This window comes from Geospiza fortis, unplaced genomic scaffold (genome assembly GCF_000277835.1).
Source record: "Geospiza fortis unplaced genomic scaffold, GeoFor_1.0 scaffold134, whole genome shotgun sequence".
In the NCBI taxonomy this organism is placed as follows: Eukaryota; Metazoa; Chordata; class Aves; order Passeriformes; family Thraupidae; genus Geospiza; species Geospiza fortis.
In genome coordinates, this window is record NW_005054396.1 from 288,256 (window position 1) to 310,448 (window position 22,193).

Genomic DNA, 22,193 nt, shown 5'->3' on the forward strand with positions numbered 1-22,193 from the left:
ATGCAAGCAGCTGGGGACATGTAAAGCAACTAAAAGCACCTCTCCTCATCAGCTTTCTAGAGACATTTTTAAGCTGCAGTAATGCAACTCTCCCATCACACTAAGCTTTATTGGTTCAGTGTAAGAAACTAAGAAACTTCACTGGAGACCAGATTATGCTGGTTGCAAAAGCAGGGGGATTCTTCTGCTCTTCGACCCCATTATCTCCTCTGTAGTGTCTTGATCAGCTTTCTTACACACAGCCTTGGATTCTGCCGAGACCCGCAAATTGCTTTTTTGGCTGCCAAATTGCCATAACCCTTCTATTTTTATATTTTAAAAGAGCTTAAAACCCTCCATCCTCTTTGGATGTGTCTTTAAAATTGACCAGTACTGGGAGGATTTCATGTATATCCAAAGGCTTAGAAGAAGATGTTACCTCTACTGAGCTTCTAGTTTTACAGTCAACAGAAATGAAAAGCCCAGCGGGGATAAAAGGAACTTAACCAGTTCGGTCTAATGCATATAAATCTACCTAAGAGCTCAAGGCACTGGAAGTACTCAATGCACTACATTTATCTGAGTCTAAGATACAGAAATGGGTCTTCAGCCCACATGTCACATGTCCCATTTTGATGCCAAGTTAATATGAATTAAGAGACTGAGATGAATAAACAAGGTCAGTCTGGGCTGGGCCAAGTTGAATCAATGTAAAATAATTGTCAGTATTTTCTGTCAGCAAGGCTGGTTTATCTTGGCTCAGGATTCTCAGTGCTATAGATTATAAAATGTTTTCAGTGGAACAGTTGGCAGACATTTTATTGATTTTTCTTTGTTTTGTGAATGCTGGAAAAATTTCCATTAAGTATACATGCCATTCATGTGATGAAGCCAAATTGCTTTTTCAAACTTTTCTTTCTTCAAGTGTGCTAATGCGTTAATACATTAGCAATCTAATTTAATCAAGAGGACCTTTGTCTGGAATCAAGGGGCCATGGAACACACCTTGATGCATCTTGAGCACTTACGGGCTAAGAAGAGTTAATTTTGTATTTTCAAGGTGCAGTGTGCACACTGACTGATTAATTTGCCCCTCTGAATTCGGTAATGTATTATCTCAGTTTTACAGATGTAGAAATTGAGAGAGCAACTTTGCACAAAGCCATCTCTATCTGCCTGCTGTTGCATTCTTGGGCTGAGCAGTGGCAAAGAATGAGAAGGAAGAGAAGAAAGAGAAGGAAAGAGAGGGAAGGCTGCAGCAGCCAGGCAGGAAGAGCACTGGAACCAGCTGAGCTGCTGGATCCCACTTCTGACATGAATTTCCTCCACCACATCACCACATGCCTGCATCACACCCATTAACAGAGTTGATTTGGAACTGAAAACTGCTCAGGCAGACACGGCAGCTGGTAGGATTACACCTGAACCTGGAAGACGTTATCCCTCAACCTGTATTCCTGCTATTTTATGATTGGATTTGCTTCCTGGTTAGAGAGGACTTTTGAAACAGGTGGAAGCCATAACAGTGATGAATGCTTGCTTTATTTGCACAGAACAGTCAGGTAGGAGTAAGAAATCCATTTAATGGTTTTTTTTATGTGACACACAAAAGGGGATGCTGTGGGATAACTCTAATTCCCTCCCTCTATGCTGATTTATTAACCAACATAAAGAACTGAAAGATGCTGTTAGAACTTCCTAAGGTTTGGTCAGTGATGCTACAGATTCAAAATATACAGACATGCTCATGAGATTAAATAAAAAATTTGAGGAGAAGTAGGAATGTGTGTATTTTTAAGGACATAATCAACAAGAAAGTTTTATGGTAAAAATCACTGTGATGATAAACAATTTTTCCTTTTATCCTAATCACTTGTATTAAAATAATAGCCTAATTAAAAATGGAGTAGTCTTGGTTTGGGGAATGGGGACTAGGTAGATGGATAATGAGCTAAAAACCCCTCCAACCCAGCTTCACACACTGCCAACAAATGGAAGACACTTAAGCCCACAACACATTATCGTAAGGAAAGAGAATTACACACTGATGGGGAGGAAACCCACACTGCAGCTACCAAGGCCAGTGGCAGAGGAGTGAGTGCAGTCACAGCCCTGTGTGACTCTGGTGCCAGACTCTGGCATGGTCCTAGGCACTCTCTGGCTGACCCATCACAAGTGAGCTGTCTCACAGGCAGCTGATCAGCTCCTTTGTGTGGCTGAGAAAATCAGCATGCTACCTCGGTCCTTGGAACAGCAGCATCCAGAATATCCTCCTCAAGTGCCAGCTTCTGCTGCAGGGTTATGCTGATCAAAACGTTTTCATAAACAGACAACAAAAGTAATGGGAGGACAGGAACTTCCAGGCTAAAACATAGCTGACACTTGGAAGGAGAGAAGACAATGGTCAATGCCAAATGTAAGCCAGAGGTGAGATCTTTATCTTATAAAATTATTCACTGGACTGTGCATTGTTGGTGGTGTTTAACTGTCCTTTTTATGTTAGAGTGAAAGAAATCAGGCAGAAAACAAATCGCTGCTTTCTGGAATGTTGTCCTGAAATCTTTACTGCCCTTAACTTTTTGTGTGTGTATGGCTCAGAAAGCTGACTACAGCTCTCCACTGGCAGCAACACCACTGCTGCTTCCATAAAACATCATGGAGTTAAATCAAGAATAAGTTCTTAAAGAAATAAACCCTTGAGATTGTTTTATGAATAATTATTTTGTTTCCAGCCTCTTCTGTCCATTTTCTGTCCCTGTCTTCATCCCAGATCATGGCTTTCCTGGTTAAGCAAAGAAGACGATGATGTTCGTTGAAGTGATTGTTTAAATCACACAGCCTGAAAACTGGGCTCCAGTTACACATATGCAGATGTCAAACTCCCTGAAGGGCATTAGAAACAAGGTTTATTAGGCAAGTGAAACATAAGTGCCTTCTGCTAGTCTTCACAGGGCCCTTGCTCATGATTTCTGCCTAGCTGTAATTCACGAGATATGCCTCAGCTGTCCCAAGAGCTGAAATACAAGGAAGAAAGAAATATGTGCTGGAGATGAGCTTCCAAAAATTGAGTGAACTGCAGATTTGGGACAGCATCTGGGACTAATAGGGGTAGTTGTGTTAGAAATGCAGTAATGTAGTAATTGGTGTGACTAGCTGGTACAAAGATGTAAAGCCAAGGCAGATAACAAGAGACTCTGAAAGAACTGCCATTGAATACTCTTGCTGAACAGCTGCAAAGTCCTGGTGTAGTCTCTTACAGGAACTTAAAGAACCACTGCTACCCAGAAGAAGCCAATTACAAACCCAGAAGTCTCTGGTAATGCTGGAGTATCTGGGACAGAGAGATGAAACACTGCAATAACTGCAGAACAGAGAACAGCCCTATTTATGTAGGGTCCCAACACTAAAACTTCCTTTCTTTACAGAGATTTCCTCCCATGAAGAAGTCTGATGCAGACTTGGCAGCAGATGCATTGTAGAAGAGCAACTCTGGGAAACTGGAGGCAAACCAAGCCACAGCTGGGTGCTTGTAGCCACCCGTGGCTTTCTTTAGGCACAGGGAAGAAGTTGTTGGAGTCACCTGTGCCTCAGCAGGTGACCTTCCCACCCGGCTGGTGTTGTCACAGGGAGTGCCTTTGAAACCTAAATTCTTGCTGGCAGGCTTCAAGCAGCTGTGGCCAGCCGGGAAAGCCATGAGAAGTTTTCTTCCATAGCTTTGTAACCGGCTACCAAAATCTCCGGCCTCTCCCGGCTGAGCTCAGCGGCATCTCCAGGTGTCCGCAGGTGGAGGAGCTGGTGCATGGGTGGGAGCTTGCTTTATGCTCTCCAACCAAAAGCCTTGGGAAATCCCAGCCATTTGTGCAGCTCTGGTGACTGCAAGGAGCCACTCCTGAGGCTCAGCAACTCATGGTGACCCACCTGGGTAGGTGCAGGCAAACATGGTCAGTGGGGGAGCCCAGGAGTTGGGGCAAAGCTGAGCTCTCAGCCTCTCCCCAGACACCTGACAAAGGCAGACGTGGGACTGCCAGAGCTGGGTGAGTCATAGCAACCTCCAGAAGGAAAAGGGTGAGTGAAAGGGAGGGAGGACAGCGTGTTTATACCTTGGGATCACAGGCGCGCTGGGAGTAGTCTCGGCTCTGGTGCGCTGCTAAAGGAGCTCCTTTTATTGGAGCACTTGGAGCCCTCTGGAGACAACACAGCCTCCAGCATGGAGATTGTCTCTATAATCTGCCCATATCAGTACAGTGGTATCTTCATCCCAAAAGTTAAGACGGAATAACTGTGCACTGTATTTTAAAAGCCAGGCCCACCTCCAAACCCATTAGATAGCTCTGAAAGCTTTAGAGTGTGTCCATATCCTAAAAGTTGTAGGCAATGTATAAAATAAACACTTCACTTGTGTGCAGCTGGTAAAATGAATATAGCACTGCAGGCTGAATAAACTCGATGCCTCCATGTGAGGGGAGACAGAAAACTAGTTAACATACAGATTTCCAGAAAGAGAAGGAAATAAGAAAATGAAGAAAGAAGAAAATGAACCATGGGTTCAGCACAGTTATATACAAATGGCTGGGATGAATGTAATGTGGAACTTCAATGTCATACACCAGATTTACTAAAAACATTCCTACAGACAGCAGGCATAGAAAATAAAAATAAGTATATATACTACACATTTATATACTCACTGGGAACAAATAACTGTTTTTTTTCCTTTTCTATCAAGAATGCACAAAGAAAAATAACAGAAACAAATGCTTTTTGAATCTTTGCAGAAGAGCTGTTTCTCTTAATTTCCTATCCCTTGCAAGATGGTGTGCAGGTTCACCAGCAATGGAAGTGTTGGGAAAATATCCCAATTATCAGAACTGTTGTTTCTCTCATAGCTAAGTTCAAGATTTTAATCAGCTTCAGAGGAAGGGCATTCTCAAAAGATCTTCCCAGGGATTTTGATTACAGGCTAGTGATTTGCTTACAGAAATCTGTAAAGATCACGTCATGTTTTTAAAAGTTCTGTTCACCACCTGCAACTGTTACTTTGCTGTGTTTTCATTGCTGTATTTCTCTTTTCTACACATTCAACAAGCAAGGCTGCCTTTTCCCAGATGATTTAATTTGAAAATGGTTGTGCTAGTAGTGTGTGTTAAAAGCTTGCAAACTGTCTGTTTCTGGAGATTTCATTGTGTCTACACCGTGTCCTCTGGGCTTCCAGGTTTTTCTTAGTCTTTAGTGTGTTAATGTTTTGTTGTGTTTACAGTGATGATGCAGACAACAACTGCAGTTGTCAAGGAGGTTCAGAATATCAAACATACATTTTGAAACCATTCACAGCTCACCTGTGGGAGCAGCTCTGCGTTGGTGGTCTGTCAGCAGGGCCGAGGGCAGGCGGGTTGCACCCTCCTGCCTGCTCTGGAGATTGGTCAGGAAAAGCTTCACAAGATGGGTCTTCTTCATCTGACTGCCCCAGAAGTTCTGTTAAGATGGATCAAGATATGGTATCACACTTCATCTGAAAGTACCAAACAAGCTGCCAGCTCTTTGCCTTGGATGCCCATAAGGACAAGGGTGTCCTCTTTTGCAGGGGGTCAAAAAGAATGGAAACCCACGTGCTTCCACAGCTTTCACCCTTGGCTTTTCCCTTGAAAAGGAGGCCAAGTAGCCAATGACCAGCAGCAAGAAACAGATCCAAGAGTTTTTGAAAGACACAGACAGAGTGTGTATTGGCTGTAGATAGCACGGAGGAAATGCATTCTCTACATTGTCAACTACAGAAGGTCCAGCTGGCTGCCAAAGGATGCTGCATGAGCCATAGGGATCAAAGTCTTATCAACTGGACTAGTTCCTCAGGGGAGTATGTGTAGCTCCTTCCTTTAAAAATAAAGACTTCCCTTAGCTTTGTTTTAAAATATTTTGGTTCACAATTAAGGCCTGAAGTCTTCAGTAGGTGAAGCATGAGCATCCAATTCACAAGTTCCTGTCTGAGCCCTGTGGTAACAGAAATTCTTTAAAAATATCTGAACCACTTAAAAATATAGAGGAGGAATTGCATATTCTAGGTGTGAGACATAAAATAAATAAATAAAAAATTTAATCAAACCGCAGGCTAGCAGAGTTTGGATTAAGGAAAAAAATCCTGTTACAGATAAAGACTTTAAAAGATTTTTCTCAAAATCTTAAGACCCTTTTGCATTTTTTCCTCCTCTAATCCTGTTTTTCTCCCCTTGTTCTCTGCCTTCTTGGATCCTGTATAAGCTGATCTGCAGGATACCCATGGTGGCACCGTGGGCAGTGGGAGGATGTGACAGCCTGGCGAGGTTTGCCACGCTGTTGGTTTACATTTCGTCTGGAGACCCAGAACGCTTGCTGGCTTAGGAGGGCAAATCTCCTTGTAAGCCCTTCTGAACCTCTGAGTCTTAAAAATCCAATGCTGTGGGAGTGCTGTGGACTATTTCTACTCTTCATGCCACCTAAATACCACTGGCATCTGTGGCGTGAGGGAGGGTGAAGTGTGGCAAGGTTTGGCTTTCCCAGGCAGCTGATGTCTGTCTGTGCTGCTGGTTCCCACATTTTCAACCATTCCCCAATGTGGGGAATGGTTGAAAATGGCCTACTCGGTTGAAGACAGCACACCTCAAGCATGCACACCACGCTACAATAAATAAAGGTGCTAAACCAGCACTGGCGCAATTTCTCCTCCATCTTGAAAAAAAGAATCCAAAGAGAAATAAAAGCAGAGGAGAAAGTAAGTGTGTGGGCAATGCTTTAATCTCAGAAACTCAAATCCAGGGCAAATAAGGGAGGTTTCTCTGGAAGTGTCTTCTTGGAGCCTTGCAGAATGAGAAGCCAAAAGAATGAGAGGTACAGTATTGAGAACTTATAAATGTTTGTGAGAAGCTGCTTTTCATATACATGAAGAGCTCTGGGAAAAAGCTTAAACAGAATTCCTGTTGATGGGGGAAAAAATATAATTAGGCAAAATCCACTACAGGTCTTGTGGCACAAACTTTGACAGCCTCTGCTCTGGACCACAGGTCCCACTGCTGTGCTCCCACCTTGAATAGAGTCTTTGGTCCTGAAGAGCCTCCCTCTTTACTTGGCCAGAGTTGGTTAGGTAACAGAATGTTAAACCTTTGAATGTGCAAATTATCAAAGCTCCGATGTACAGTGTGAGTCAAGCATCTGTAATTAATTTTTCTTTTCTCTTTTTTTCTTTTTCCACTTACTCAGTAGCAACTAAGGCCTTCACAATTTACTCCCTTAAAGCCACAAACTTTCACCAATATATGATGCCCATCACTTCTCTTGAGCCACCACTCCTGGGGTGGGGACATTCCAGAACATAAAACCCTGAGAGATGCTGAAAGAGGAGTGTGTATTGAGAAAAGAAACATGCCAGAATTGGGTCAACTTCTTCTTGGTCGCTTTCCATCACACTACTGATCTGTGTTTTCTTGTCTCTGCTGAGAACCAGTGCTGAGTAAATCCCAGTCCTCACATCAAACACTTCAGTGTAACTCATGCATGTGCTCCAGGTGGTACCCAGCAGCTTTTTAATGTGGAGTGGGCTACAGTTTGGATGTATAGAGTCCTTGGGTGCCATATTTCTAATACATGAATGCTATGAGCAATTAATTACAGCATGGCCAGTGACTGATATTTTGTGCTGTGGGTGTAGCACAGCTACACCTTATTAAATAATGCTACTGGATCCATGGAAACCTCATGGAAAAGAGAGCAGTCTGTCACCTGCAAGCATAGAACCAGGGGAAGAGCAGGGTTCTTACCCACAGGAGTCCAAATAGATTTCGCTGCACTTTCATATCTAAAATAAATATCTGATATGTTAAAATAGTTATGAGCATTGAACCTATTGTGGTCTGGGGATACAGCTGCAGTGTGGATGCCAGGAGTGGTTCAAAGCCACAAAACCAGATATGAGCTATAGAGTAAAGAAATAAATATTTTTGTTGTGGGACATGGACTCTGCTCCCTGTGAGAAGTGCTAAAGCAGGAAAAATAAATGCACAAGGAACACTGTTTAAACAACACAGCCCATCCCAAACTGGAGGCAACATATCCCACTTTTAATTAGAAAGGGAAGGATTTGGCAACAATGCCACAGAGCTGGGAGAGGGCGGTGGTCCTCACATCTAGATGAGGGCTCTGGATAGGATTTGGTACTTGATAGAGACCTGACTTTGTGCTAGCACTGGAGAGATCATAAGTTTCACCAAGATTTTGTATTCAGGCAATCTGAGATATTCCTTTGCCTTCTTGCACAATAAACTCTTGCTGTTTAAATTTTAAACTACTATTTGCTTAACATGTTATGATCTGGGGATTTCAATCTGAATTTGAATTTCAAAAATTTTTGAGAGTTGGTATTGTGCTAATGTTGTGGCTTCATCATGAAAGTATTTTGCCAGATGCAAGAATATGAATCTTTTGTGCTAAAATCTTTTAAAAAAATCCCATTTGTCATGATCAATATTGGGATAGCATTGTGTACACCCAACCACAGAATGACTCAATGCATATTCTACATTTCCAAAATTAAATGGTAACTGCTATTGCTACATCTCACACTTGTCTGAAAGAGCCAAATATCTTTCTTTACAAGTCCACTGAAAGTTCTCCTATGCTTTAATGAGCAGGATGCTCTCTGGGTAATGCATGCAGGTGATGAGATATCACGCCTTGCCTGCCCACACATCTGTCATTTTTAAACATATCTATTCTCTTTTGAATCTGTGTCTGCAAATCGGAAGCTGTTTCCATTCTCCAGGATCCTGCACTGGACTTCCAGGGATAAAAATGCATTTCAAAACGTGCAAATCTGTGGTAAAACGAAAATCTCCTTTAATATTGTTTGCAAAATTGACAGCTCTACTTAACAGCAGCCATTAAATTATTTACAAAGTAGCATCTGCTCTTGTAGCAGCCTTTTTTGGGCATGAAAAATAAACTAGTTGATAAGTGGGAGATAAGCCATTTGACTTCCTCTTTGTGTGCCTGGCATGGTGTGCAGAGCCAATTCTGTACAATCTGATGTTTACAGAGCAATCCTCGTGTACGACCTCCTTAGGCAACAGGGACACAAGAAGCCTTTAAAATGCTGAAGCAAGCGTTTAATCAGAACTCTTCATGCTGATCTCTGAAAAATTCAATAAGTTCAAAAAACTGTAACTCTTTCTAAAGATAAAATATCACTTTTTTGCTTCAGGAATTGCAAATATATCCCAATGAACTCCCAGTGAACCACACAGACTTCAGCCACATTGCTGTTTCACTAAAAAAAAAAGAGGTAAATAGCGTTTTTCTGAGAGAAACTAATCAAGGGTCTGGAGAAATACAAATAGTTAATTCAAGTGAGTGCTGTAAAACTGTAGACTTTTACTAACAATCACACTTTCTTTCTCTTAGGCATTTAAACAAAATTAATTTTTTTACTTGAACACCTAATTTTATGTAAATAAATTTGTATTTTCTCTTATTATGCAAAAAATTTTAATTAAGTATTTAGTTTTTACCTGTTGAAAGCAAGCTGTCATGATTTTATGATATTTTGGGGATTTTTTTAAAGGCAGATAACTGCCGCAGAAGGCATGAGATTGAACATAATTTCACACATTACCAAGTTATGATAACTTAATTCTATCCCAGGTTTTCTCAAACTACATAAAGCTATTTCTAAAACCACTGCATAAAATGCTTCTGGCATCAAAATCACTGGGAACTTCCATTGCTGATTTGAATGTGGCCAGTTCTTTTTTTTGGCTACAATTGTTCTCCCAGAAAACGTTTTTCTAAATAAACATATTCTAATAAAATTGTTTTGTTTCAACAAATTCCTGCAGGGAAACCACAGAGCTTTGTTTGTGAGTGTGGAAAAATGTAACTCTAAACTTCTTCGCTTTTTCTGGGCTAGTTTTCCATGCATTTTTATTTTCAGATTATTTTTGTGCTGTTTTGTTAAATCCCAAGGCTGACAAGTTTGCATTTGACAAATACAAATTGTCGAAATATTGGTTTTGTAGTACCTCTAAAATGCATTGAGAACAGCTGTTACTGTTTAGAGAGCTGGATAAGATTATTCCTGAAATTAAATCTGAATATCTCTCAGTTCTGTCAGTTCTGTTGTTTAACAATTTGATGCCTGAGAAGAAAAGGCACTTCAATCACTACCAGGAGAATCAATCCTTAATAGTAGCATAACATGTCATTATTTCACTAGTTGGGTAGTAGAGGTATTAGCAGCAGTAAAACTGTTTAGTGGATGTGCCAGGAAATTTAAGAATTAATATAAAAGTTATGTGATAAAACTAAAGAATAAGCTAACATTTATAAACAGCTGCTTTGTTTTCTTGCTTTTTTGGTAGTATAGACAGTTATACTTCACTTAGCAGTTTTCTGCAGCTTGTTGTGAAATCTGGTTTTAAAACTTTCTGGAAATGGAAATGCTGAGTCTTTACTAGCACTGGTTGAGATTTCCATCTCTACTACTCGTTTGCTGTGCTAGAATCATACACAAAATTAAGCTAACCGCTATACAGCCTGAATAGTTAATTTTATATCTCCCTGGAGCCTAGGTAATCAGTTCCTTAGGAACTACCCCAGCAGTGCCAATATTAATTAATTAAAAAAAAAAAAAAGGAAAAAAAAAGGTGTGTCTCACAGGGTGATCCAGGAGTGGTAGTACCAAGCTGTGGTGAGTTTCTAGCTGGAAGGGACTGAACAACCAAGAATTTGCTTCAATTCCAGCCCGTCTCACTTCAAAGGCTTGACTGGTGTCTCAGCAATAGAGATGCTGCACCTCTAGATGTTATCGGGTTTCCCAGCCCGTGTGAAGTTTGCCGGGCAATCCTGGCAGTGGGTGAGCAGCTCTCCCCTCCCCGTGGATGCCTGTGAACCAGCTGGAGAGCCAGGATGAGCAACCTACAGCTGCTACTGCTCAGCAATTACAGGAGGGAAGACAGTCCTGGAGACTAGGCAATGTCTTTGTTTGGTAAGTGGTGCTTTAAACACGGTCTTTATTTTCCTTTTTTTTTCCTTTTCCTTTTTTCTTTTGTGTTTTAAATTTTAGGTGACTCTCTAGAAATAGCTGTTCTAAAACAAAGCTGTGGAAGAGCTGCTGGCGAGCAGAGACATTGCCACTGTTTGGGGTGAAGGCTGCAGCAGTGGAAATGTGGGCGCGTGCTCCCGAGCATCGCAGCGAAAGCATTCAAGGAAGATCTCATTATTCATAAGTGATGCTCCAGAGACTCCACATAGGCAGGAGTGCCTCTGGCATTGCAAGCCCCAACCCACAACGGGCAGAGCCGGCACTGCCGAACCTGCGTGTTCCTTCAGCTGCTCTCCGTGCGTGGGGCACGCCCTCTGCTTGGCACTGCCAGCTCAGGGACCCAGCTCCTCCACTCCCGGCTCCTGCCCTTCAGGCAGCCAGAGCAGGGAGAAGTGCCGGCCAGACCGGAGGCAGGTAGGCTCCGGGGAGAAGAAAACCATTTCAAGGGGTTAATTGAAAAAGACAAATCTGCAAACACGAGATGCAGAATGGGAGACTGCAAATGAATGCTGCCAGCTGGAAGCTGGCCAAACTGATAAAGCAGAAAAGAAATTGAGGGTTAAATGTTTTGGATGCTGAAGGCTTGGAGTTCAAAGAGGAGCTCAAGGAAACTCCCAGCCACTGAGTCCATACAAAGAGGCTCTAGGCAAACACAAGCCTTCTGCTGGACGGCTTTATCCTAAACAGTTTCCAAAAGGCAGTGGTTCAAATGAATGGTTAAGGGATATCTTTCAGCATCTGGGAGCTCTTTTACAAGGAAAGATGATGCCCACAGGTGAGCTATGGCTGAGGGGCAAAAGGAGTTGCTTTCCACAGGGAAGAGGATGAGAAGTGCATCTGCCCACATTGGGTTGGAAGAACAATGTGTAACTGTGGATCTATTTTCATTGCTTGGTAGAAAAGGCAGAAAGGAGCTCGTCCTGAAGGCCAGGAGTTGATGGCAAGGCTGGAGGTCACTCTGCCTTCCCAGGAGCACCAGCTCCTGTCCACATTAGGAGTGGAATGCTGATGGGCAACCTATTTTCCACCAGTTATATAAAGACTGAAGGACTGAAATAGAAATTTTTGCCTAAATCCCAGGAAGAAAACACCTTGGACTTATTTTTTTTTAAATCTGGTTTAGGTCTGAATGGGCTACTCTTTTCCAAGTGGTGGATTGGGAGCAGAACAGCCATCTTCTTCCACTCAGGATCAGGAAGCTGGACTCAAAACAGAGGATGGGACAACTGGTGATGCATTTCTCTGATAGAACACTCTCTGTGCCAGCCTCTCTTCTCGTGGTTTGGTGACAAGGACCCTGCATTTCCCATATTGTCCCTCCCCTGTGCAACCAGCTGCCTTGGCACCTCAGAAAGCCTTTTTTTTTTTCTTTTTAAATCAGCTCCTAGTGCAAGAATTGTATTTATGGATGTGAAAGTAGTATCCACACTTTTTGAGCAGGTGCATAGCTATGCCACAGCATTGGAGCAAGGCTAGAGTTCAAGAGTTAGGTAATTGTATCTCTCTCAAAAAGGAATTGCCTCAGACCAGTTAATTTGTCAAGATAACGAATTGCAGCAATTCTCCTCATTTGGAGCTGGGCCACTAACACTGATCTGAACTGTATTTAAACTCTTGATGACAGAGACTGAAAAAGATATTGCAATACTGGAGGTACAGGTTCCTAAAGCAAAACTGCATGTACAGCTAGAGCTGAGAGGCAGCAAGGGCATGCGAGTACACATCCTGCACATCCCTTAGATATGAAGAAATTCCCTGGGGCACTGACTCTGGTGCCTGGGCAGGCAGAGTTCATCTTGAATCTTTAGGAGTGATTGAGGTCCAAAAAGGATAATGTAGTACCCATCAAGTCTCAGTTTCTGCAATATGAGATAACACAAGGAGAATTTTTACCTCCCCCACTTCCAAATAAAGAAACATACACCAAAAATACTAATTTGAAAACTTTCTGGTAGCAGCAATAAAAACTCCTCTGAGGGCCTGATGCTGGGATTCCGAAGGCATTGTGTTCTGTCATGCATGTCAAGTATGGTTGCTGCCATAATTTTCTGTGCCACAGCAGGCATGAACAAGTTTGGAGGAGTAAAAAAGCAGAAGAAAGCTTCAGTGAAAACACAGGCTTAGGCCAATGACTGTCCCATTTCTGATGAAAGTTAAGTAGACAGCACCAGGTAAAATGAAATTATGTATGTTCTTGTGCCAGACCTTGTCCTCTGGCTGCCAGGCATTCCTTCCTCCACAAGAGAGACATGGACCAGAATAAATCCTGTACATTGACTCAGGGAAACTGAAAGGAATCTCTGACTCCTGCCTTGCACTGGCACACCCTCTCCATGAAAACAATGGATGGAAAACAAAACTGGTTGTTAATTCTGTGACTTTTTCTGTGCCTCAAAAAGCATCAACATGAGAAATTAGATTATTTCAGAATATTTCTGCTCAATAGACTACTTGGGAATAAAATTACTTTCTTTCTTATGTTATTCAGAATAATCATTCTCTACCTCTAAGTGCACTTAATTTAGAAAAGCAAAGTGGCTTTTATTTTGGAATAAGTGCATCCACAGGCAGAGTTCTTTCCAAATAGCTAATCTGGTCATTGCCACATGTAAACAATTTATGTAAACATAAATTGATGAGGATGGTAAAGAACTCATGAAGGTATGGCCTGGGACTCCTTACTCAATTTGCAAGCGCTTACTTAGACATATCTTCCTCAGGGCTATTATGGTGATCAACCGACCTTACAGAGAGCTAGGTTCAATTTAAACAACATAGTCATATGTTTGAAAAAGAAATGAGCTGTTGAAAACTGCTGTCCCCCAAGTTCCAAGTCTATTTTACTTCGGTTGATCCTCACTTTTAAATATCTGTCAAGTGGTAATCTAGGATTTAGTAGACTTCAGAATTGCTGATGTCCCAAAGGGTTGGGTCTAAGGCTGGTAGGGGGTGGAGGTGAAGTGTGTGCAGCCTCTTCTAGAGCAGGTGAGTGGCTGCTGAAGGGTGACTCTACATTGCCTTCAGCTGCTTTCTTGGCTTTGGCTAAAGCAGACACGTCGTACTGTGTGTGCCCTGCAAAGAGAGGCTTAAATGCTAAGGTAGAAAGTTGTGGAAAGGACAGATCTTTGCAAGATGGGTTTTCATCTTGCGCATCCTGTTGGGTGCTTATCTCTTTTTCTTCCCAAGACTTTGCTCGAGTGCTCCTGGGAAGGAAAGGGCCACTTCAGACTGGAAATCATGTGTTTGCCATGACTTAGTGTTTGTGTCCACATGGTATAGCAGCAGCAAGAGCCATGTGGGAGATGCAAAGTGACCTAGATCAGCATTCCTAATTCCTGCAGCCATGCTACCGGTCCTGTGCAAGTGATGTGAACCAAATACCAGTCACATTAGAGACTGACCTTGTTTTCTTGGAGAAACCCGTGTAAAAATGGATATAACAACACTCTTGACACTTACCTCACAGGATGTTGTGAAGCTTAATTAAATGTGTGCAAAAGCATTTTGAGATCCTTAGATTAAAGAAGTTTTTATAAATGCAAATTATAATAATTACGGCCAGTAACCACCATCAACTACTGAAACAATTAATTCAGGTTGCCACAGGCCATCACAACAACGTGTGCAAAGAGGAATCAGCCATTTAATGACATATATGTTGCATGAGAACTCAAAGCCTTAAAAGTACTGTAAACAAAGAGGAAAAAACTAGACACTCAGGGCTTGCCTCTGAGGGTGCTGTTGGTGGAAGTTTCCTCGATTGTTTCCGTCACCTCCTTGTTTGCTTTGTGATTTGTCTCCAAAAAGAGCCCACTTTAAAGATTGCATTGCTGGGATCATTTTATGTCCCTGTGATTTTTAAATTTAATGTGGCAAGAAAACTGAAAATGACTGCAAATACCTCGGCTTACAAAAATTTGCAAATACCTGAATATAACTCTGGTTTTGGTTAATCTCCCTTTACCTGGACCCCCTCCCCCCAGCCCCAGCCCCAGCCCAGCCCACTTACAGCATGGCAGAATAGACTTTGGCTACAGGGCATTATCCAGCTGACTTTCCAAGGGGGAAAACAAAAGCCAAGCAATCAAGATGTGTCTGGCCAAATACTTAAAGGCCCAGTGCACACATTTAGTTGACAACTGACTGAAATCTGAACCATTTTGTTCAGCCTTTCTTGCCGCTTCAAAACTGATTTGGACTTAAATAGCTAAAACCTACAGGTGTTTAAATGCTCTTCCTTGTCAGCAGAGCAGCCTCATCAGATATGGTCTGAGGATGCAGTCAGACTGGAAGAGATATCCAAAGACCCCACAGGTGAATCCCAGAGAGCAGGCTAGCCCACCTGTGGCCCTCAGGCTTATTTTGCTTGCCTTTAAAGACGAAAATTCAGAGAAGTAGGAGTTACTAAGCACCCAACTTACCAAAGCAATTAGGCTAAATGCACTGCAGCTAGAAATTTAAGCAATGCACTGAATTTAATTTGACAATTCATGGATGTAAAATTGAAACCTTTAACAGCAGCAAATTAAATCAGCTTTCTGACCAAGTGAAAAATTCTGTGCTATTGAAGTTTGAAAATTGTGAAGCACACACCTATTAAAAGGAGGATTTTTTTCTTTTTCTTTTAATGAAGAAAAACTTGGGACCAGTTAGTTGCCTAATCCAAATAATGAAAAAATCGGAATACTACCTGTAAATTATAAAACAGCATTGCTTTCTAACCTCTGCCAGACTAATGTATTTGTAGTCAGTGGGTTCCACAGAAAAAAAAAGTTACTCGTGCTGGAAGGTTGTGTGGACTAAACTTATTCTGACATCAACAAGCCTAATGTGTACCAAACCTGAAAATTCTTACATGTTTTTTTTTTCAGTCTCTTTAAAAGTACTCACTTTAGGATACCAAGTTGGTAATGTCTCAGGTAAGTTTTCATAAAATGAGGGCCAAGTTTTTATGGGGTCTGAGTGTGTCTCTGCATAGAAAATTAGCAAGACTGATGCAATTCATAGAAAACATGCTACACAGCTGGTACCAACATGTTGTTTTAAACTGCAAACCCTCAAACTTTATGGTAATGTGTATATATGCAAACTCTGTGCTTGCACACACATATACACACACACACATACACACACACATGCACACACACACATATATATATATGCACACACACAGAGGATATGCATAAGGGTATCCTGGAATCTAGAATCACAAAATATCCTGTTGCTAAGCTTTCTTAATGACACATTATACAGTGCTCTGCTCCATGTCTCTTTGCTAAATCCTACAACATAAGACAAACCTTGGATGCATTTTCCAAATGCACCTCAAGGCACCAGGACATAAAAGGAGTTGGGGTATGTGCATGCCTCATTTTACCCATCTCCAGAGCGCCCTGACCGACATTTTCCAATTTCAGCCACACCAAAAAGGTGTGGCTGAAAAGGCACTGAAGCAGATACAGGGACGGGTCCTCCCTGATATTTGCATCCTGTCACTCACCTGCTGCAGTGCTTTGCTGCACAGACTTGCTGATAACCACCAGCACATTCTGTGGTTTGGGTGCCCAAAGGCTTTAAGAAGCTGATGTGACCCTGTTGGCACCAGAAACCCCGACTGATGGGTTGATACTTTCCTTCCACCCTTTCCCACTAGAAGAGACTAATTTAGAGGAAAACAGCTTTGGAAAGAGGACACACTACACTTGATGTGCCCTGTCAAAGGGGAAATGCAACAATGCAGGAACAGTGGGTTTTTCATTCCCAGGCTGTTCATTCCACTCCCTGGGAAGATCTTCTCCTGACTGATATCCCTCAATTACAGAGTGGCAGGAATACCAGAGCGTTTTTCTTTTTAAAACCTCACAGAGGTAGTTTACACTATACTCTGCCTCCTGCAACCACCAATACTTTCTTCCTGCCTATTTAAATAAACTGTGTCAGCAGGAGCAGTGACTGTGGACACCACTTGGGAAGCTCAAAGCCCTGGAGGGAGCTGTGGGCAGTTCCTGGCGTTGTCTGTGCTTCTGAAGGTAACCAAAGAGTAAAGTCCATGGGAAGCAATCCAAAAAACTGATGCCTGGATGCCAGGGAAGAAAAGTCACCATGGCTCCTGCTGGTGTTTCCTCACCACCCCTTTTCATTCCCTTTCTTGCTCCTCTTTTCATTGAAGTAGACAACAGGAGTTTGGAGATTAGCTTCTGTCTCAAACAGAGGCTCACCTCTTCAGGAAAAAAAATAATTTTAAGGGAAGGTAATTAACCTACATTGCATTCTCTGTTATCTGTTAAATACAGCATTGCTTGTCAGCTACTCCTTTTATCACTTAAAGTGCATTTTGTATCCATGGAAAGCAAATAATGCTCAGTGGGAAAAATTTGCCCTTCCAAAGGCATCTTTCCGCTTTCCTGCATTGCGGCAGTGATCTTTTTCCTTTCTTATGTGTCACCACCAGTCCTTCTCACACAGATGTGCAACACCCAGAGATGTTTATCTCTACCTGGCTATTCCTGTGCCCTTATAGTCCTTCCTTACAGCCTGACTGCTCCCTCTGTCTTTTCTCTGGCTTCAGGTGGAAACCCTTCCTCATGTTTTCTGGCACATTTTTCGACTGGTTTAGGCTGCAGTTGGGAACTCAGCCCATTGCAGAGAGGATCCTGGCACCAGGATACTTTCTGAACTGTAAAGACTTGCTTGAAGCAACACTCTCTATAAGAACAGTGCTCAGGGTAAAGCAGGCTTACACCTCTCTGCTGCTTTCAGGTCTATTTGACTGATGATTTTGCTTCGAAACCAGCAAAATTACCTTTGGGCTCACCTAAACCAGCTGAGGCAGAGTGCCATGTGAGCAGCTTGTGCCTGGCCCTTGAGGCTCCTCTTATGCCCCCCCGGGACCCCAATGGAGCAGGGGTACAAGCAGCCACAGTGGCCAGTGTGGGGTTTTAAAAACTGCTTGCCTAGCTGGCTTTTCACCTGTTCCCTTTGTACTACAAACAAGAAGAAGAAGAACCTGATCTGAAACCACATGTGAAAATAAGGATCTCTTCAATTTATATTTCTGAGGTCAAAATAGATGTGTTATACTTTCAAGCCCCCCCAACAGCACATATATAAAGGTTTAATCACTGCTATTTAAAATAATACAAAGCAAAAGTGAGTTAGGATGCCAGTAAGCCAGAGCAGAGGAGACAGCTTTCTAGGCAAGCGGAGTGGCATAAGCAGTGGGAGAACATCCTCGTGGCAGCTCTTAATATGAAAATGGTCAAGGATTACTTCACAGTCTTGCAATAGCAGATGGCTGGAGCCATTTAATCAGGCATCTTTTCTATTCCTAAAGCCTATAATTATCTGTTAGAAGGACAACATCAAATTGGCACGTGAGTTTTTCATTTCCCATCCCCAAACTGAAGGGGGCACGGCTACCAAGTTTTGGAAGGCTTTGCTCTCATGAAGAGACCTGCAACTGCCCAACTTGGGGAATTGTAGCAGAGATGGTACCTGAGTATTCTCATCCTGGCTAGGATTACCCTGGGCTGTGCAGTGCACGCTCAAGAATAACCACTCCTATGCCATGGAGTTACTAGAAATCTGGAAGCAGGCAAAAGAAAAGCCAGCTTACTCAGATGCTTATCACATCAGCATGGTGGTACTTGAGATTTTATTTATCAGGGTAAAGAAAACCACCACCAAATTTAAGGCATGCTCAGAACCTGTTCCCTTTCAAAGTAGAAAAGGCGAAGGCAAAGCTGAATCCCAATGATCCTCTGGTACAACAGATTCCCTGATCCTGGTGAAAGCCAAGCTGGTTTAACCATTATGTTGAGCTGATCAAATCTGATTAAAAGTGAAAACATTTGCATTTTCAAACATAAGGCAAAAAAAGAGGTTATCCTAAGCGTACTTAATGTATTCTGAATATTGTTACTGGAGAATATTTTATAGATCACTTTTCTTCTAAAAATACTTCCCCCCCACAACTCTGACTTTTATTTTAAAACTTTTAAAACTCCCATACAACCCAAAACTGTTTGCTACATTTTGGGAAGTGCCTGAAGCTTTGTTTAAAAATGATTTCAACTTCTTTATACACATTGTGTATTTTACTGTTTCTTCATCATGCACACTGCTGATAGACCAAAAAAAAGGTACTATCTCTGACAAAAACGTTCCTTTAAAACTAGTTTTAAAGTTTTTTATTCTTCTCTTTGAAATGAGTGGACTTCAAGTTGTAATTTCTAATACAGTATGTTAAACAACTTGTGAAGGACTCGTCTATAAGCACCAATATTGTCAGGCCTCAACTCACACAAGTAATTTAACATTTGCACTGGGCAAAGCAGTTTACCTCCTGCTGACTGCAAATTACTGATAATATTGACTGTTTCTTTTGCCCCAAAATAGGGTGAGATCAGTGTGTGCAGAAACTCTTCTCCTGGTTTTGTAAATATTACCCTTCTTTGACAACTGCGGCACCGGGAACCTGAGACACGCTGAATGAAATGCAAACAGACTTATCTGTTAGTAAATAATTTCAATTAGGTGATGGAAAAGCACCCGGAAATAAAATGTTTATTGCTTTCTTCCGCCTTTCCTTCCCCTCAGTTTCACACTGTGTTTGCCCTGACTGGACAATGAGAAGTTTAGGATAGGGGTGGTATCCCTGCACACCCCAGCGCAGCCTTTGTGTACCATGGTTGTTGTCACACTGACACCTAATGGCAAACACGAACGAGAGGATTACAGCTGATTCCCCAGGGGTGTGCTTTCACCCCATGTGGCAAAAATTACAGAAAACAAGCGAGCTTAGGAAATGGACTTCACCTGGCTGTGTGGTCAGCCAGAGGGAGGTGACAGCGAGGGGCCCTGGCATGGGATGGTGCTGAAAGGATGGGCAGCCTGTCACAGAGAGGTCACACAGTCCCCAAAGGAAAGCACAATCATCCAAGGTTAAAATGAGGAGGCCAGAGTAATCCAGAGGGTTTGTGATGGTTGTACAGGCCTAATTACATCCAGTTCTTTACCTGCTGTCTTGGTTCTATCCCAATGAGTGGACAGCAAAACTCCCAAACACACACGGGAATAGGTTGGGGCAGCACAGTTGACAATAATACACGAAAATAAGGCACTGACTAAAGCCTGTGCTTCCTTCATGACTGGTTGAGGAATGCTTCTGGAATGTTTTACTGTTAAAATTCTGTTTATTACAGTGATCAGTGTGGTGCTAACTCTTCCCTTATATATCTGAGGCAATGGCAGCACAGTGAGCAGGGTGATCTGGGCTCACACTGCTCACACCCTCACAGAAGGTGCCCACACAGGCTCCATATTTGCCTTCATGAACCAAACATTTTGCCCTTTGGTGGCTAAAAGCAAGGGCCAAAGTTAAGCACTTTGTAGCTCTTTTCTTTGGCCACAGTGCATCCTATGCAGTGAAATAAATAATTAATTGTAGCCATCATCTTGCATCTGTGTGACAAGAGTTTGTCTTATTTAAGCAGAGGTGTGGTGAAATTTAGTAGTGAATTTCAAACAAGGTTTAGGACTGGGTTCCAAATCCTTCAGTCAGAGGGTGAGCTCATGTAAGGCTCTTGATGGCTCACCAGCACCTACCAAATAATGTAAAAACATATCCTGGGAATATTCTTCAAGGTGTCTGGGATGGCCCCAGAATTTGCTCTTCATCTGGTGCACTTTAGATGTATTTGGAGGTTTCCAGGGGGGATTTTAGCAGCAAGAACATTATCAAGAGCAAGGACTAAATTCAGCAGAGGTAAATGAGTGACCATAGCAAGATGTAGCACAGGTTTCATTAAGCAAAAATATGATCTAGTTGTTGTGAAACAATGTTAAATTTTGGGGAAAAAATAGAGAAACCATGTTTAGGTTTTTAACACAAGACTACAGGAAAGAATACTGACTTCCACATTCCTTTGCAGGGAAATTTTTTAAACTATCAGTTAAGTGGTTAATCCATGGCATCTAATTTATGTGAGATCCCTACCCCAACTTTTTACTGATGTTGTGGTGTCCCTGGGCTGGGAGGGCAGGAGGCAGAAATCAAGTGGCTGTTGCAGCTTTGATTATCATAAAGATGATGGCAGTGTGACTGCAGTAAATGACTAATTAAAGTGAACACCATACATGCTTATAAGCTATCATTAATGATATCTTTCCATCGTATTAAAATATTTTGCCATTTCATAATATCAACATTGCAGAGATAACCAACTGCCTCACAATCTGTTTTTAAGACTGAATTTATAGTCTGAAATTTAGTATGATTCAGGACTTTTAGTGCCTTGAATGCTGTGAAAAATATTATTGAATGGCAGGTATTATTCATGCATGAGTTGGGGAGCTGCAGAAGTTTAATGGCACTGAGATTTAAAGTAAAAAGTGTCAGTGCAGACTAACTGACAGGAAGGATATCTAGGGAAAAAACACATCAAATAGCTGAAATTAAATACAGAATGTATGTTTAGGAAAGAAAAAAGTCACTAATTCTGCATGTACTTACTGCCTTGTGCTAGGCACTGCAGACCACTTTTTCACCAATGGTTTTTCTTAAACAACTTTCTTCATTTCATCTTCTGGCCAAGTGTGACACTCCAGAAAGTGCAGGACTGAGAAGAGCAGTAGATGCAAAACTCACCCCTGGGCCCCGCTGAACTCTTCCCTATGCCTCTCCCCAGCCGTGTCCTGATTAGACTGTCCCACTCCTGAGATGGGATTTTAACAGGGAACTTGGTTTTGTTAGGCTGGAAGCACTCAACAAGAACCACCATCAGGTTATCAAACACCCTAACACCTGTGGTGGGAATTTTTCAGGGGTGAAGTGTCAAGCAGTCTCTTGTGTAGGAGTCTTTGGAGGAAAACAGCCTCAACCTCTGTTTTTGCCGTTGGCAATTCCACAGTATTCCCACATAAGGACCTGTGGTGCGCCTGGGGAGTGCAGTGAAGGAGGAGGAAATAAATAAATTGTCCTTCAATGTTCTTGATCTAACACCACATGTGCAAGGGTTCTCATATTTACGGGAGTTTTTCCTTCTGAGCACAGGGACCTTCAGCTTCCTCCTGATGCTGACTGTGCTCTGCCTGATCACTACTTCTAAAACTTACCTGCACAAGGAATACTCAGACATAATTCTTTGGTGGG

General features: G+C 42.1%; 1 protein-coding gene across 2 annotated transcripts in view; it reads right to left on the minus strand.

The window, feature by feature from the left end:
• The window catches only part of WDPCP (WD repeat containing planar cell polarity effector), a 146,422-nt gene that overhangs the window by 9,718 nt on the left and 114,511 nt on the right, over positions 1-22,193 (minus strand). For both annotated transcript variants that reach the window (XM_031060936.1, XM_005425783.2), the window contains one exon: positions 5,316-5,451. In XM_031060936.1, coding sequence (XP_030916796.1) covers positions 5,316-5,451 — 136 coding nt within the window. The remainder of the gene's footprint in view (positions 1-5,315; positions 5,452-22,193) is intronic.